The sequence below is a fragment of the Microcaecilia unicolor genome, chromosome 4 (assembly GCF_901765095.1).
Source record: "Microcaecilia unicolor chromosome 4, aMicUni1.1, whole genome shotgun sequence".
Lineage (NCBI taxonomy): Eukaryota > Metazoa > Chordata > Amphibia > Gymnophiona > Siphonopidae > Microcaecilia > Microcaecilia unicolor.
The window spans coordinates 120,317,985-120,332,976 of NC_044034.1; the positions used below are offsets into that span (position 1 = coordinate 120,317,985).

General features: G+C 38.8%; 1 protein-coding gene across 1 annotated transcript in view; it reads left to right on the plus strand.

The window, feature by feature from the left end:
• MYCBP2 (MYC binding protein 2) overlaps nucleotides 1-14,992 on the plus strand; it is a 937,772-nt gene that overhangs the window by 292,572 nt on the left and 630,208 nt on the right. The window contains 3 exon segments of the mRNA XM_030200587.1: nucleotides 10,098-10,302; nucleotides 10,576-10,729; nucleotides 13,142-13,314. Of these exon segments, the coding sequence (XP_030056447.1) occupies nucleotides 10,098-10,302; nucleotides 10,576-10,729; nucleotides 13,142-13,314 (532 nt within the window).

Genomic DNA, 14,992 nt, shown 5'->3' on the forward strand with positions numbered 1-14,992 from the left:
TTTAGTCATTTACTAAGCAATATTTAAAGTGTGAATTGATGGACCCTTTCTTGAGCTTCCCCCCCCCCCCCCCCACCCGCAACACAAAAAAACTTCAGTTCTGGTAAGCTGTCAAATGCATTTGACAGCTCCAGGTTCGCAAACTGCGAACGATGCTCAGAAGGAAATCCATGCATCTCATTTGCATGCGATCCCCTTTGTGCATTGGCCGCTATTTGTGACCTGGTAAATTTTACCACGGCACACATTTAATGGGTGCCGCTGTGCCATCGGCCCCTAAGTGTTTGTTAAATACTTTTGGAAAAGCCACGTTTTTAGTGCTTTCTGAAATGACATATGAATTACATTCCAAATATATGAAGTTAAGTTGTTCCAAAGCTCAGAGGCATTCCCATATGAAGTTCTTTTCCTTGTGCTCACTAATTGGCGCATATGACGAAAGGGCAAAGCCAATATGAGTTCTTGCGTTGACCTTAAACAGCGAGATGGCTAGTAAATCATTATCATAGATGATAAATAACCAGGGCATAAGCCCATGCCAAATCTTAAAAACAAATAGCAACACTTTAAACTCAACTCTTGCATTCACTAGTAACCAGACCAGTTTACATAATAATGGGGTTACATGATCATATCTACTCCCCCTTCTCTCATTCCCACCTAAAATCAATTTTGCTGACACATTCTGCAGAGCTAGTTTAAAGCTCTATTCAATAAATTACCATTTCATGCATTCAATGTAATAACATAAATTAAGATAATAAAAATATTAGCAATTTACAATAAAGTGTATATATATATATATATATATATATATATATATATATATATATATATATATATATATATATATATATATATATATATTTATCCATATTTAAAACTGGATGTAGGCTAGACCTTAATGCTTTGCCTGTATAAACCAGACTAAAGCTATGATTTATTTATTTATTTGTTACACTTATACCCCGCACTTTCCCACTTATTAGTAGGTTCAATGCGGCTTACATAGTATAATAGGTTTACAAAATAAACATATAATTGTCATATTGTGAAAAGAGGTAGTCAGTTAGATGTGGATAAATGAGATGGGTGAGGTAGGAGAATAACAGGTCTATTAATCCTGAGAACTTTGAACTTCAATAACCAGGATTTTTAATTGAGCTCATTCTTTTTTTGTAAACCAGTTGAGACTACCTACAGTTTTTAAGAGACTTTCCTGGAAGACCTGTATACAGAGCATTAGAAATGAAATAGTTCATAGTGCTCAGCACAGAAGCCTAGATCCCAGTCCACAGAATTGGTGGTTACACCAGAGATTTTTAGTTGTCTCACCAAACACAGGACCCTGTTTACTAAGCCGTGCTAGAGGCGTGTTAGCGTTTTTAGCTTTCGCTAAGCATTAACATGCGATAACCATGTAGATGCCCATAGTATTCCTATGGGTGCATACATGGTTAGCGCGTGCTAATTTTTAGTATGCGCTAAACATTTTAGCGCACCTTAGTAAACAGGGCCCACAGTTTGAAATAGGCATCCATTTTATTTCAAAATTCTTGTCATAATCTGAGCAAGAGAATTTTCTAGAGCATTCTCTGTTTAGTTCAAGGACTACAAACCCAGGACCAGTCACCTCCCCAGAGTATGACAATGCAGCTTTTAGAGTCTGTTAACTCAGTTGAGGTTTCAAAGTAGTCTAGGACTGGAGCAACCACCTGCATATCATTCACATATTAAAAAAAAAAATCTACATTTTACCCAAGGGCTGTTTAAAAAAAAAAAAAAAAAAAAAAAAAAAGCTAAATAGCAAATGAGAGAAAGTAGTCCCCACTGGGACATCACAGTTTGAATTTGAGAGCATAGTTATTCTTAACACTAAACCTTCATGTAAGGAAAAAATCTAAGCCAATTCAATACTTGTCCTGATAGACCCAAGATAGCACAATTCAGCAATAACTTGTCATAATTTACCAATTCAAAAGCCATCACAAGTAATACTGGACATAAAAACTCATAATAACACCTTTTTCAGGTACATCAGAAGCAGAAAGCCTGTGAGGGAATCCATGGGACCATTATATCTTGAAGGAGCAAAAGGGGCGCTCAGGGAGGACAAGGCCATAGCGGAGAGATTGAATGAATTCTTTGCTTCGGTCTTTACAGAAGATGATGTAAGACATCTACCTGTACTGGAAATGGTTTTCAAGGGTGACAATGCAGAGGTACTGAAAGAAATCTTGATAAACCTCTAAGACGTGTTGAGCCAAATTGACAAAGAGTGATAAATCACCTTGACCAAATGGCATATATTCCAGGGTACTGAAAGACCTCAACCGTAAAATTGCTGATCTGTTGTTAGTGTTCTGTAACTTCTATAGTACCTGAAGATTGGAGAGTGGTCAATGTAACACCAATTTTTTAAAAAGGGTTTCAGGGTGATCTGGGAAATTACAGACCGGTAAGCCTGACTTCAATGCTGGGGGACATAGTGGAAACTATTGTAAAGAATAAAATTAAGGAACACATATACAAATGTGGTTTAATGGGATAGAGTCAGCATGGGTTCAGCCGAGGGAAGTCTTGCCTCACCCTTCATTTCTTTGAAGGCGTGACTAAATATGTGGATAAAGGTGAGCTGGTTGATGTAGTATATCTAGATTTTCACAAATCTGATGACAAAGTTCCTCATGAGAGACTCCTGAGAAAATGAAAAAGTAATGGGATAGGAGACAATGTTCTTCTATGGATTAGAAGTTGATTATTGGACAGAAAACAGAGGGTAAGTTTAAATGGTCATCTTTTTCAATGGATGAGGGTGAATAGTGGACTATCACAGGGATCTGTACTGGGACAAGAGCTATTTAACGTATTTATAAATGATCTGGGAAATGGAATGACAGGTGAGGTGATTTAATGTGCAGATAACGCAAAACTATTCAAAATTGTCAAAACATATGTGGATTGTGAAAAATTGCAGGAAGACGTTAGGAAACTGGAAGTCTGGATATCCAAGTGGCAGATGAAATTTAATGTGGATAAATACAAAGTGATGCACTTTGGGAAGAATAATCCTAATCAGTTACCTGATGCTAGGGTTCACCTTAGGAGTCAGCACTCAAGAAAAAGATTTAGGTGTCATTTTAGATAGTAACTGAAATCTTCTGCCCAACGTGTAGTGGCAGCCCAAAAATCAAATAGGATGCTAGGCATTATTAGGAAAGGGATGCAAAGTAAGACCAAGAATATTATAATACCTCTATGCTCCATGGTATGACCTCACCTTGAGTATTGCGTTCAACTCTGGATCCTTTATCTCAAAAAAGATATAGCAGAATTAGAAAAGGTTCAAAGATGAGCAGCCAAAATGATAAAGGGGGTGGAACTCTTCCCATATGAGGAAAAGCTAAAGAGGTTAGGGCTCTTGAACTTTGAAAAGAGACGGTTGAGGGGGGGATATGATTGAAGGTCTATAAAATCCTGAGTGAGGTAAAAGTGAATCGGTTTTTCACTCTTTCAAAAAGTACAAAGATCATGGGACACTCAATGAAATTACATGGATATACTTTTAAAACAAAGAGGAGGAAATATTTTCTCACTGAAAGAATAGTTAAGCTCTGGAACTCGCTGCCGGAGAATGTGGTAATAGCGTTCAGCATATCTGGGTTTAAGAAAGGTTTGGACAAGTTCCTTGAGGAAAAGTCCACAGTCTGTTATTGAAATGGACATGGGGGAAACCACTGCTTGCCCCGAAATTGGTAGCATGGATGGAATATTGCTACTAATTGGGTTTCTGCCAGTTACTTGTGACCTGGATTGGCCACTGTTGGAAGCAGGATACTGGACTATGTGGACCATTGGTCTGATCCAGTATGGCCGTTCTTAGGTACTTAATAATAATCTCAGGTGTTGTCTTTACTTAACAATGATACCCCACGATACAGTTCCTTAGGTTTGTTTATTAGCTGCAATATTAATCTTAATGTGAAGAGAGATTTTTCAGCAATTTTTCATTTCATTTTTTTTCATTAAAACTTATCTATTGCCAGTTTAGTTGAATGTCAGTGTGGTTTGCAGAATACAAATATAACTCATCCACAAATATAAACGTCCGAGCACAATACTTATCCCTACATACAGCACAAACACCATGATACACTACCTAGCTATGACCAAGGCATCCCATGGCACTTTCAACAAGATTCCCCCCCCCCCCCAAACTGCTATCACCGTACCTGGTTTTAAGTTGCTTCTGGAAAACCAAAAGATTTGTCTCCTGCTGCTTGTTTCCTGATAATTTATTCCAGCATTCTGGTGCGGCAACTTACAGAGATTTCTCTCTCCATTTTATCTTCAGCATTATTTGCAATGTGGAATAGATAGCAAACAACCTTCAAATAAAATCTTGACTCAGTTCTTTAACATCCCGTATCACATCTGAATGGGGTTTTTAAATTGAGCACATGTCTTATAGGGTCCATCTCATCGAAAGCTTTAGAAAGACTATAATCCAGTCATTAAACTGTAATTCAATAGGTTCTTCAAAATCTGCACTGTGATGTTCTAATGCAGTATCGTAGAAAGAAGTAGCATTGGTTTTCCCTTGACCGTACTACCGATCCTAAGTGGACATGGAACAATGACTCAGATATGGGTTTGAAACTAAAGTAGATTAGAGAATGATCTGTTCATAAAAGCTATGAGCTACATACTAATGTAACCCAAGGGTTAATATTTTAAAATATATTTTTTCCGGGGGGGGGGGGGGGGGGTGGGGTCTGGGGTCGTTGGTGGGCCATCCACATCATTGGTGGTCAGTGCTGGGGCTTGTGGTGGGGTCCAGAGGCATTTTGTGGCTTCCGGGATGAGGTCACGCCAGCCGCGACCTTCCTCGATGCTGTCTGGCTGAAAAATTTAGTTCCCTGGGCCAGACGTACTTAGGAAAATGGCCCAAATTGAAACCGGGGCCTCGATTTTTGGGCCTTGCGGGTTTTAGTTCCTTGGTAAATTGCAGCATTTCCCCGCAGTCATGGAAGTTCCACTGGGACTAGTCTAGTGGTAGAGGTCAAGTAAGGACCCTCAAGGGGATAAGGTAAGGAGTCTGGTGGCCCAAGAATTAATTTTGTTTATTTTAAAAATGCCTTTTTTTTTTGTCCTGATGAGCTAGGATGTAAAGGGTTTATTTTTGGTATAGTTTGATGGTAGTTATGGGTTTCTGAGAACCTCTTGGGGTGGGATAGTATAAAGAAATTTATGGCAAAAATTATTTTGGGGCTGAAAGTGAAGTTTTTGTTTGGGGCCAGTTCGGAGTTAAATTCTTTTTCCTTTTAGAGCGTGTGTCGCTCAGGGGTGTGTTGGGGGGGGGGGGGGGGGGGGGCGATGTTGACATAAAAAAATTATTGTTTTGAGTGGATATCTGTGGTTACATATGGTTTTCTGGGTACTTTAGGACAAAAATCCAGGAATGTCTTTATTTGTAAAGTCTGTGAGAAAATTATGGTACATGTGGTTTGATGGGTTCAAGGATTGCATGGCATTTTGAGAAAATGTGATTATTTTGATGATAATTTTATTAAGTTTAATTTTCTCATTATACTCTGTGAAGAAAATTAATTTCAAAATGAAGACTGTGCCTGTTCAAAAAGTGTTCCATGTGCCCAAGAAAAAAAAACTAAAGATTCTGTATAAGCTGTTCAATTGGCTGTTTCAAGTCAGATGAGCAAGTTTTCAGTTTGTGTTGTCTAGGGAACGACTTCTCTGACTGCTCATCAGAAAGAGTTCCCATATCCACGTGAAAACAGTGGAATTGGGCAGGTTCCTATGGGCCCCTGTGGAAAATTTTCAAAAGTTGAGGGTAGCGACTTTGTGAGCAGTTTTTACGGCCAGGGCACGCAGGTTGGTGTGTTTTTCCCCCTTGCTGTCCTATTGGTCAAATTTGACCAATAGGAGGGTGAGGAGATGGTATCCAACCCATTTTAAATGCTTGCGTCCCCCTTGACAATTCATGGTGTCCACTCGTGCGCTAGTCGAACGAAAAGAAGAGTAATTCTGTGTTTCTCATAGCCCCTCCCCCTCAGTAATTTTAGTTTTCCTTGTATTTTCAGTTTTAAGTTTCCCTCTCTTTTTTTGGGGGGGGGACCCCAAACTAATTTCTAAATTGTTGAGGCGCTGAAGAAATAGAGAGCATGTAGGGAGGAGGGATGGATGGATGCGGTCGGGGAGCCAAGCTCGCTGCTTGATCACCTTCAGCGGCAGCTTATGCAAACCCACAAGGATGTATTGGGCCGGCTACAACTGGGCCACAAGCTGTTCACTCTCCTCTCGCGGGCCCGAGCTGCAGTGAGCACTGCACGAGACACAGCGTCTGGAAGTGACGCTCGATGAGCTGAGAGACTGGCTTTGCTCCAGCAACCATAAGGTGAGAGCGGGGCCTTGAAATGATCATTCATTTAGTGGGTCTCGTACCTGTGGAAAGAAAAGTAAACACACAGAATCATTTTCTTACAAGAAAATTTATTTAGGGAGTTATCTGAATGAAGTAAGAGTTAAAGAAACAGTTGATAATACTTATCTGATAGGTTCTTTTTCTGTAAATTATGGTCCAAACAAGCTGGGGTACCCCATTTTTAAACGTAATAGTCTGGAATTGCTAATGTAAATGTGTTCATTGTAAAATCACATGTGAAATAATTTCAATAATCATTGGAAACATTATTTTATGTGAAAATCCTTACAAGAATTTACACTTTGGAATTGAATTATTTGTCTGACGGAACAAAACAAATCCTGAAATCTAGTTTTATTTCCTGCACTCAATACAGATTGAGTGTACAATGTTAGTGAAACTAAATGCTTCCCCAAGACTGTGACAAACTCAAGGTAAAAGAACAGGACTACAAACATCTGGTAATGTAGAGCTTGTCCTCTCTAAGGGGTGGGGTGTTACACTTATATAACATTTATGGTGACAGAAAAAGAAAAAAATGGCCCCATTCTACCCAGATATGGTAGGGTTGTCATTGCATCTCTGTGTGGGTTACTCCCTTTGACATGCAAAACCTCTAGGCTCCTCTCATACCTTTTTGAAATTCATTATTATTTTTTCTCTGCCACCTCCTCCAAAAGTTCATTCCAGGCATCTATAACACTTTCTATGGAGAAACTTTTTCCAGTGATACTTCCGAGTCTCTCTTCTTGCAGCTTTATATAATTTCAACAAATTTTAGAGCTTCTTTTCCTTTAGCAAGGTTTTGTTTCTTGTGCTTTAATAACCTTTCAAGTATATCTGTCTGCCTCATATCTCCTCTTCTATTCCTGTCCTCTGGCAGATACATATTTAGTATCTCAAGTCTCGTCTCCTGTGTCAGCTGACAAACTGAACACAGCATTCCAAGTGAAGCCTCGCCTAAACATCATCATCATTTAGTATCTCTGCTATGGCTTTGCCTTCCCTAATCGCCTCTTTTACCCCTTGGTCATCTAGCGGGCCAACTGATTCTTTTGCCGGCTTCCTGCTTTTAATACATCTAAAAAAAATTTTTGCTAGAGTTTTTGCCTCCAACGCAATCTTTTTTTCGACGTCCCTCTTAGCTTTCTTTATCAGCGCTTTGCATTTGACTTGACATTCCTTATGCTGTTTCTTATTATTATTTTCAGTTGGTTCCTTCTTCCATTTTATCATAGTCTCCTTTTTTTTAAAAGTTAAACGCTAATGTATTTGATTTCCTATGTATATTTCAAAGCTAATATCGATTCCGATCATATTATGATCACTGTTATCAAACGGCCCCAGCACCATTACATCCCGCTCCAGATCATGTGCTCCACTAAGGACTAGGTCTAGAATTTTTCCTTCTCTCATTGGCTCCTGTACCAGCTGCTCCATAAAGCAGTTCTTGATTTCATCAAGGAATTTTACCTCCCTAGCATGCCCTGATGTTACGTTTACCCAGTCAATATCGGGGTAATTGAAATCACCCATTATTATAGTGTTGCCCAGTTTGTTTGCATCCCTAATTTCCTTTAACATTTCTGCATCTGTCTGTTCATCCTGGCTAGGCGGACGGTAGTACACTCCTATCACTATCCTTTTTCCCCTTTACACATGGAATTTCAATCTATAGTGATTCCAAGATTTGTTTTGTTTCCTGCAGAATTTTCAATCTATTTGATTCAAGGCTCTCCTTAATATACAGTGCTATCCTTCCACCAATTCGATCCACCTTATCACTACGATATAATTTGTATGCCCTCCTAAGTGAGTAGGAAAATTCATGGTCTGTGTTAAACTTGCATGATTCAGGTTTGAGAGCAACATTAAAGCTTTCTGAACCAATTCATTATCAACATGTACATTTAAAATCTCCCAGTTCATCAAAATCCATTGCAGCAATTAGGATTTTTTCAATATGTTTATTTCTGTTACTTGACGCTGTGAGGGCAATAACCCTCAGATTTGCACACCCAAATTTGTGCATGTGCCCAAAATGCATGCTCAGTTAACAAGCCCTTAACTATCAATAATTGAGTGCTCACAACCAATTATTGAAGTTAATTGGCACATTAAAATTGGCATGCACATTTGGCTGTGTCTTATAAGGCATAGCGCCTATCTCTACTAGCATATAACTCAAAATGGGGTTTTTGGCCGTGGTTGTGTCATGGACATTCTGAATAAAATCCTAAATACACAGCATACTTCACTGTTGCCAATAGACATTCATACCTTTATATATATTCAGCAGTTTCATTTACATACTAACAGTCATGATAAACAGAATCAATGCTCCACCCTTGTTTACCCAATGTGGGAATATTTATGTTTTTGCAATTAGCTTAAGGTGAGTTACATTCCAATATAAAGCCTATTTGTACTTGAGGCAGTAGAAGATTAAGTGCTTTCCCAACATCACAAGAAGCATCAGTGGAATTCTAATACTAGTTTTTGAGATGGCCACTCCAAAAAGTATATGAATGGAAAATGGCCTTATTCGTTGTACTTTCCCATTCGTCTGACAACAAATGCACATACCTACTGTGTTCTGTATTTTTCTTGTTATACCCAGATCAGGGGAGATGAAGTTGACTACCAGTTTTTTCAATCATGCCTGCCCAGCTGTCCATTAGTAAAATCTGTGCTAATTCTTCTCTCTTTTCTCTTGAGATGATCATAAGATATACATTTTTACCCCTCTCTGGCAATAAGGAGGCACAGTATCCAGGTTGGAAAACAGTGTGTATGGAATGTGCTGAAACAAATAAAATAATTAGGGATGAACCACCATTATTTTAATTGCTTTATCTGACCCACCCATGAGAGTAGAAGATGCTTTAGCTTTTGACTTTTTTTTTCCTATTTCCTGAATCTCTGAAACTAGTGAGTCAGAATTTACTTGATATAAACATTGTTAAAGTTAACAATTATCTGAACACCCAGGTTTTTAAACATATTTTTAGCCTGTTTGAATTCTGCATGGTTGGGCCAATAGAAGAATCTCTAAAGTTAGTCAGGTTGACTTTGATACTGGTCAGAATTGCTAAGGCCATTTTGGGGATGTTGGTCATGATCCATAAGATTTTACAGGCGAATTCTCATTCTGAAAAGCCGGTAATCACATTGAAGTCCTTTTACCAGTTTTGCTGTGTATGGGTGGAGTTACGATCTCTGCTATAGCAGGTTAAGTGAAAGGTTTCCCTCAAGATGAAATTCACTGCCACCTAGGGGACCAGGTTTAAAAAATATAGGTAGAACTGCTTTGGGTTTCTTTTTTTTTTTTTTTTTTAATTTGACTAAAGACAACAGCTGGTAGTTGAGAAGATGACCCTATTTTGATATGGACTGTTTTCTCAAATTATCAGTCTGTATGTTATCTACATATACTTGGATATATGATTGATAACATTTTTAATGCCATTGATTTATTTCTCTCTGATTCTTAAATATTATTGAAGTGGATCTGACTTTATAATCCTTCTCTTGTGTTTTCTCTTGGAAGTATCATGTGTTGTGGTAGTTTTAAATACTGAGTTGCAGTGTATACTATTGATTACATATATGCCATTGCCATGTTGATTTTCATAGCATATTAAATTCTTTTCAGAAAGGACAGCTTGGCAGACCTATTCTAGATATACCCTACTGGAATGCCAAACCAGCTCCCATGCCTAATATTGGGTCTAAATATGGGCGGAAAGCTACTTGGGTTGGAGCAAGTGGAGATCAAACTTTCTTGAGGATTGACGAAGCCCTCATCAATTCTCATGTGCTTGCTACATCAGAGATCTTTGCTAGCAGGCACATCATAGGCAAGTACCTGTTCATACAAGAGGTCAGATGAATTTGAAGCAAGAAGTCCATGCTGGTGAAATTACAGAATGGATAGTTAAAAAAAAAAGTTGAAAATATGTAAATTTATATTGAAGAAGCCTTGGTGTCATTTGTAATCCATGATACTGTATATGAAAATAGGAGCTTTTATTTTCGTTTTTCTAAATGCATTCATTTTATACTTTTTAGCTTGTTTTAAAGTATCATCCAAAGAGGCAGTATGTGATAGCAATGTGATTTTATTTGATCAGGTTTGGTGCCCACTTCACTGGCTGAACCGCCTCCATTTAAATGCCTTCTAATAAATAAAGTTGATGGCAGTTGTAAGACATTTAATGATTCTGAACAGGAAGATCTGCAGGGATTTGGAGTTTGCCTCGATCCAATTTATGATGTTATTTGGAGGTGAGTAGAACTTTGTGTTGTGGTAGAAAATACCCTTTAGTAGTAAATCTGCTATGTATTCCTTATACCTACTGTGCAATGACAAGAATGTGATGTTCGTTCTAATATAAACAAGATCCTACACTATTTTCTGGACAGTTAATCCATTATAGAACTATTAGAGAAACATTACTGAATAATACTAGATAATTGTAATAGTATCTGGATCTACTTTGTCTTGTCCATAGTCCCATTAATAACTGTTTCTCCTTCATGAGCCAGTTACTACCCTGACTTGGAAATAGTCCATTCCCAGCTAGATAGAAGAATAAGAGAAGATAGTTATTTATGTACCGTGTTGAATGGTAGGTTAGGGGACTTTATTCCATAGAAAAACTTTTCTTCCTTGCCGTGTCCTTGATCTTTAATTTTTGCTGAAACTGAGAGAATGTAAGAATGCTGCCAAAGCCTAATTGCTAGAACTGAGGGACTTGTGCATTGTTTAGTTTCTCAAAAAATCAGGGCATCCAGGCACCCTCCATTTTTTTAGTGCACTTGTGGCATCTGTCTGCTGTCAATTCAGGAAGTCATTGATTGAATACATAACATGATATGGATAATTTAAAAAAACTATCTCACTTGTCAAGATACCGTGTTTATTGTTTGCTTCTCAATGCAGACTGAGGGTGCATGTGTTTTCCTATTTAGATGTTTGTTTATTACTGTATTCTGTTTTTAAGTTTGTGCCCCTGATACAGCCCATGCAGGGCGAAACACGGTTGTCGGGCATTATTTTAGCTTGCCCAAATAAATTCTTAAGATTTTATCTGCGTATCTGCTTCTACAATGGCTTTCTTTCAGGGGCGTAGCCAGACAGCAGATTTTGGGTGGGCCTAGTCAAGAAGTGGGTGGGCACCATGCTCTCCCCCCCCCCTCCCAATGCGATGAGGCCAGTATCAGCAGCTTAGGTAGCTTAGACTGCTGAAGTGGAAAGCAGTGTTTTCAGCATCATCAGGGGAAGGTTTTCAGCTGGCGAAGCTTGGGATCTCCACTAGCTAGCACTAAATATGTGCTGCTGTTGGGTGGGCCTGAGCCCTAAGTGGATGGGCCCTGGCCCACCCAGGCCCACCCATGGCTAAGCCACTGCTTTCTTTGGAAGAAAGGCAAGGAGAGGAAAATCTGTAATGGGGGGGGGGCATAGGTTGAAGGTGAAAGGGGATAGATTCAGGAGTAATCTGAGGAAATACTTCTTTATGGAAAGGGTGGTGGATCCATGGAATGGCCTCCTGCTGAAGGTGGTGGAGACAGACAATCTGAATTCAAGAAAGCATGGAACAAGCGTATAGGATCTCTGAGAGGGGAAGGGATAGTAGATGCTATGGATGGGCAGACTGGATAGACCATATGGTCTTTTTCTGATATTTTTTTCTGTGTTTAAATGTTTCTGTTTTAGATTCCAGGAAATTGGAGTCTGTAATTTTTAACAATTTTGTAGTGGGGGGGGGGGGGGGGGGGGGGAGTCCAAATAAGAGGAGTGTGATATGCTCAGCTCCTAACCAAAGAAGGATGGGGAAGAAGAAGAAACAGGAGGAGTAATCCAGATCTAAGGACATTGAAACAGCCTTTCCCCCTTGAGATTTGATTAGTCTTGCCTTTTTATTGAATTTTCTTTTTTTTTTCTTGTTTTTGGACTGTATGCAATTTACTCAAGCATTAGCAATATGATTTTTTTACTTAAGGATACCATACTCTTAGTGCCCATTTGCCACTCAAGGTTTGCCTGTCATTTCACTTTGGCTTGAGACTCTTCCACCCCTATCAGGACCCTTTAACTGCCTCACTAGTATGCCTTTGATGTGTTTTCCTTGGTATGGTTTAAGTCCAATGACACTTTTTCTACATAGGCCTCTAAGGGCTACCCTTACCCTTTCATGAGAGGTTTGCTACTCCAACATAAGCTGAAGAATCCGACTTGAAATATCATGACAAAATGCATAATTATGCTCAGTAAAAACATTGCAACTTTGTATGTGGATCTCTTGGTAAGCTCTTTGTGGCACATTTGAGGAAAAAAAAGTTACAAATGTAATCATATAGAATACCAGATAAAACAAATATGTGGGCTTTTCATGTTTGTGTTCAAATGTTTAATTTATTTATTGGGATTTATTAACCACCTTTATGAAGAGATTCACCCAAGGCACGGTGTACAGCAGGTACAGTTTAGCATAAAACTTACAGTTTTGTTAACAGCATAACAATAGTAAAATAACCAAGTATAAACAAAAATACAATAAATGAGTTAAACTTGAAAACAGTAAATTGAAACCTTTTCATCAGAACTGGGGGTCACTTCAGTTTGTACACTGCCTGCTTTCTTATTGTATAGGTTGTATACTGAATTTAGTTTCAATATAACTCTCTTTTGGACAGATTTCAGACAAACTCAAGAGAGCTTTGGTGTTACAATGCAGTTATTGCTGACTCCAGACTTCCTTCAGCTCCAGACATACAGTCCAGATGTAGTATTCTAAGCCCTGAGCTAGCTCTGCCAACAGGATCAAAAGCACTCACCACCAGATCTCATGCAGCTCTGCACATTCTTGGTATGTACAGAATCTGGAAGAATATACAAATGATGCCTTGTGGGACAATTCTATAACTTGATGCCAAAAGTAAAGCTCCTTGATGCTACACCCTGACCACCAATACTTTAATAGCATCTGCTTCATTTATTAAAATGGCTATTGGTATATTTACAGGAAAAACGTAGAAAGAAACTTAAAATATTGTCTCATAGAATTAGACCACATTAGGAGAGGGGAACTAAGAATCAAAACTAAAGGAATATTCCACGCATTCCTAGCCTTAATATCACAGATTCAGAGTACTCTTCTGCATCCCATTTTGTGTCCCCTTTACAGTATTACTCCCTCCCTCACACTTACCCTCTTGCTGCTGTCCTCAATTGGCTTCGTAAATGCAGCTGTGAAGATGAAGGCATGGGACCATTTCCCTGTGCGCGTTGCTGCTAGGTTTGCCGGTTCTGCTCCATATGACGTAAACTTCCTGTGTCTGAAGGAGTGGGACTAACAGATCTAGGAGCAATGCATGCAGAAAAACGATCCTGTACCTGTACAGTTGCACTTACCAGAAAAGGTTTGGGTTTCAAATAGTCCAGATTCTCGGGTGGCCCTGATTTCTGGCATTTAGATTTTTGGACTTCTATGAAGTAGTTTTGCATTCTGTGTCTCATATTGCCATATATTTTGAAAAATAAGTAGGGAAAGCATGCAGAAGCATGGGTCTGAGCCTGAGCCCATCATTCAGCATTGATTTGTAAGAGTGGTAGGTGGAGTTGATATTGTACATATTGACTACATGCTTTAAGCCTCAGTATGGTTTCTACAGTATGGTTTAAGTACATAAGTGTTGCCACACTGGGACAGACCAAAGGTCCATCAAGCCCAGCATCCTGTTTTTAACCTCTGTGCTATCTGCAAAGAATGAAATTCTGTCATAGGCGAGGGGTTTGGGGATAGGAAGTAGTAATGTGGATGTGCTTAAGAGAGGCACAGGGTGTTGAGGTAGTGTGTGGGAAGGATGAAGGGTGGTTTAGAAGATATTTTAGCAGTAATTGTTTCTCCCCCACCCTATTTCCCACCCCCATATGCTTGTGTCTAAGTGGGGCTTTACAAAAGGATCAGTTGTTAGTATTCCAGAGTTTCTAACTGCCTCCCATAGTAAAACAATGACAATCTTTTGGGTTTTTCCAATTTCTGGTTGTTTTAATTCATATGAAATATTCTCATTTCTTCTAGTATGGGAATGATAGTTCTCCACAGGAGAGACATAAATTCATTTTGCATCCCCATTCCTCTGCTACAGATAAACATGGATTCTTTTTACGTATTTTTCCCCTAGCATTACATATATTGGGAAGCATAAAGATATTTAGGTGCAAATTTGTTAAACTCATTCATACTTCCAAGTTTCTTGTGCCATAAATTGGTATATTGTATTGACATTGTAAGTAGTATACTATGCCATACTTTGTATTATTATTTGAATATTTTTATTGCTGTAATTGCTTACTGCTCATGTTTGATTTATTTTTACTGTACACTGCCTTGCGTGAATTCCTTCAAAAGGGTGGTAAATAAATCCTAATAAATAAATATCATAGGCCCTCATGATCAAAAGCCCCGCACTGTTCCAAACAGCGCCCTAAAAATAGCGCCGGGACAGCGCAGGGCTTTTCTGCATCGATGATCAAAGATAATG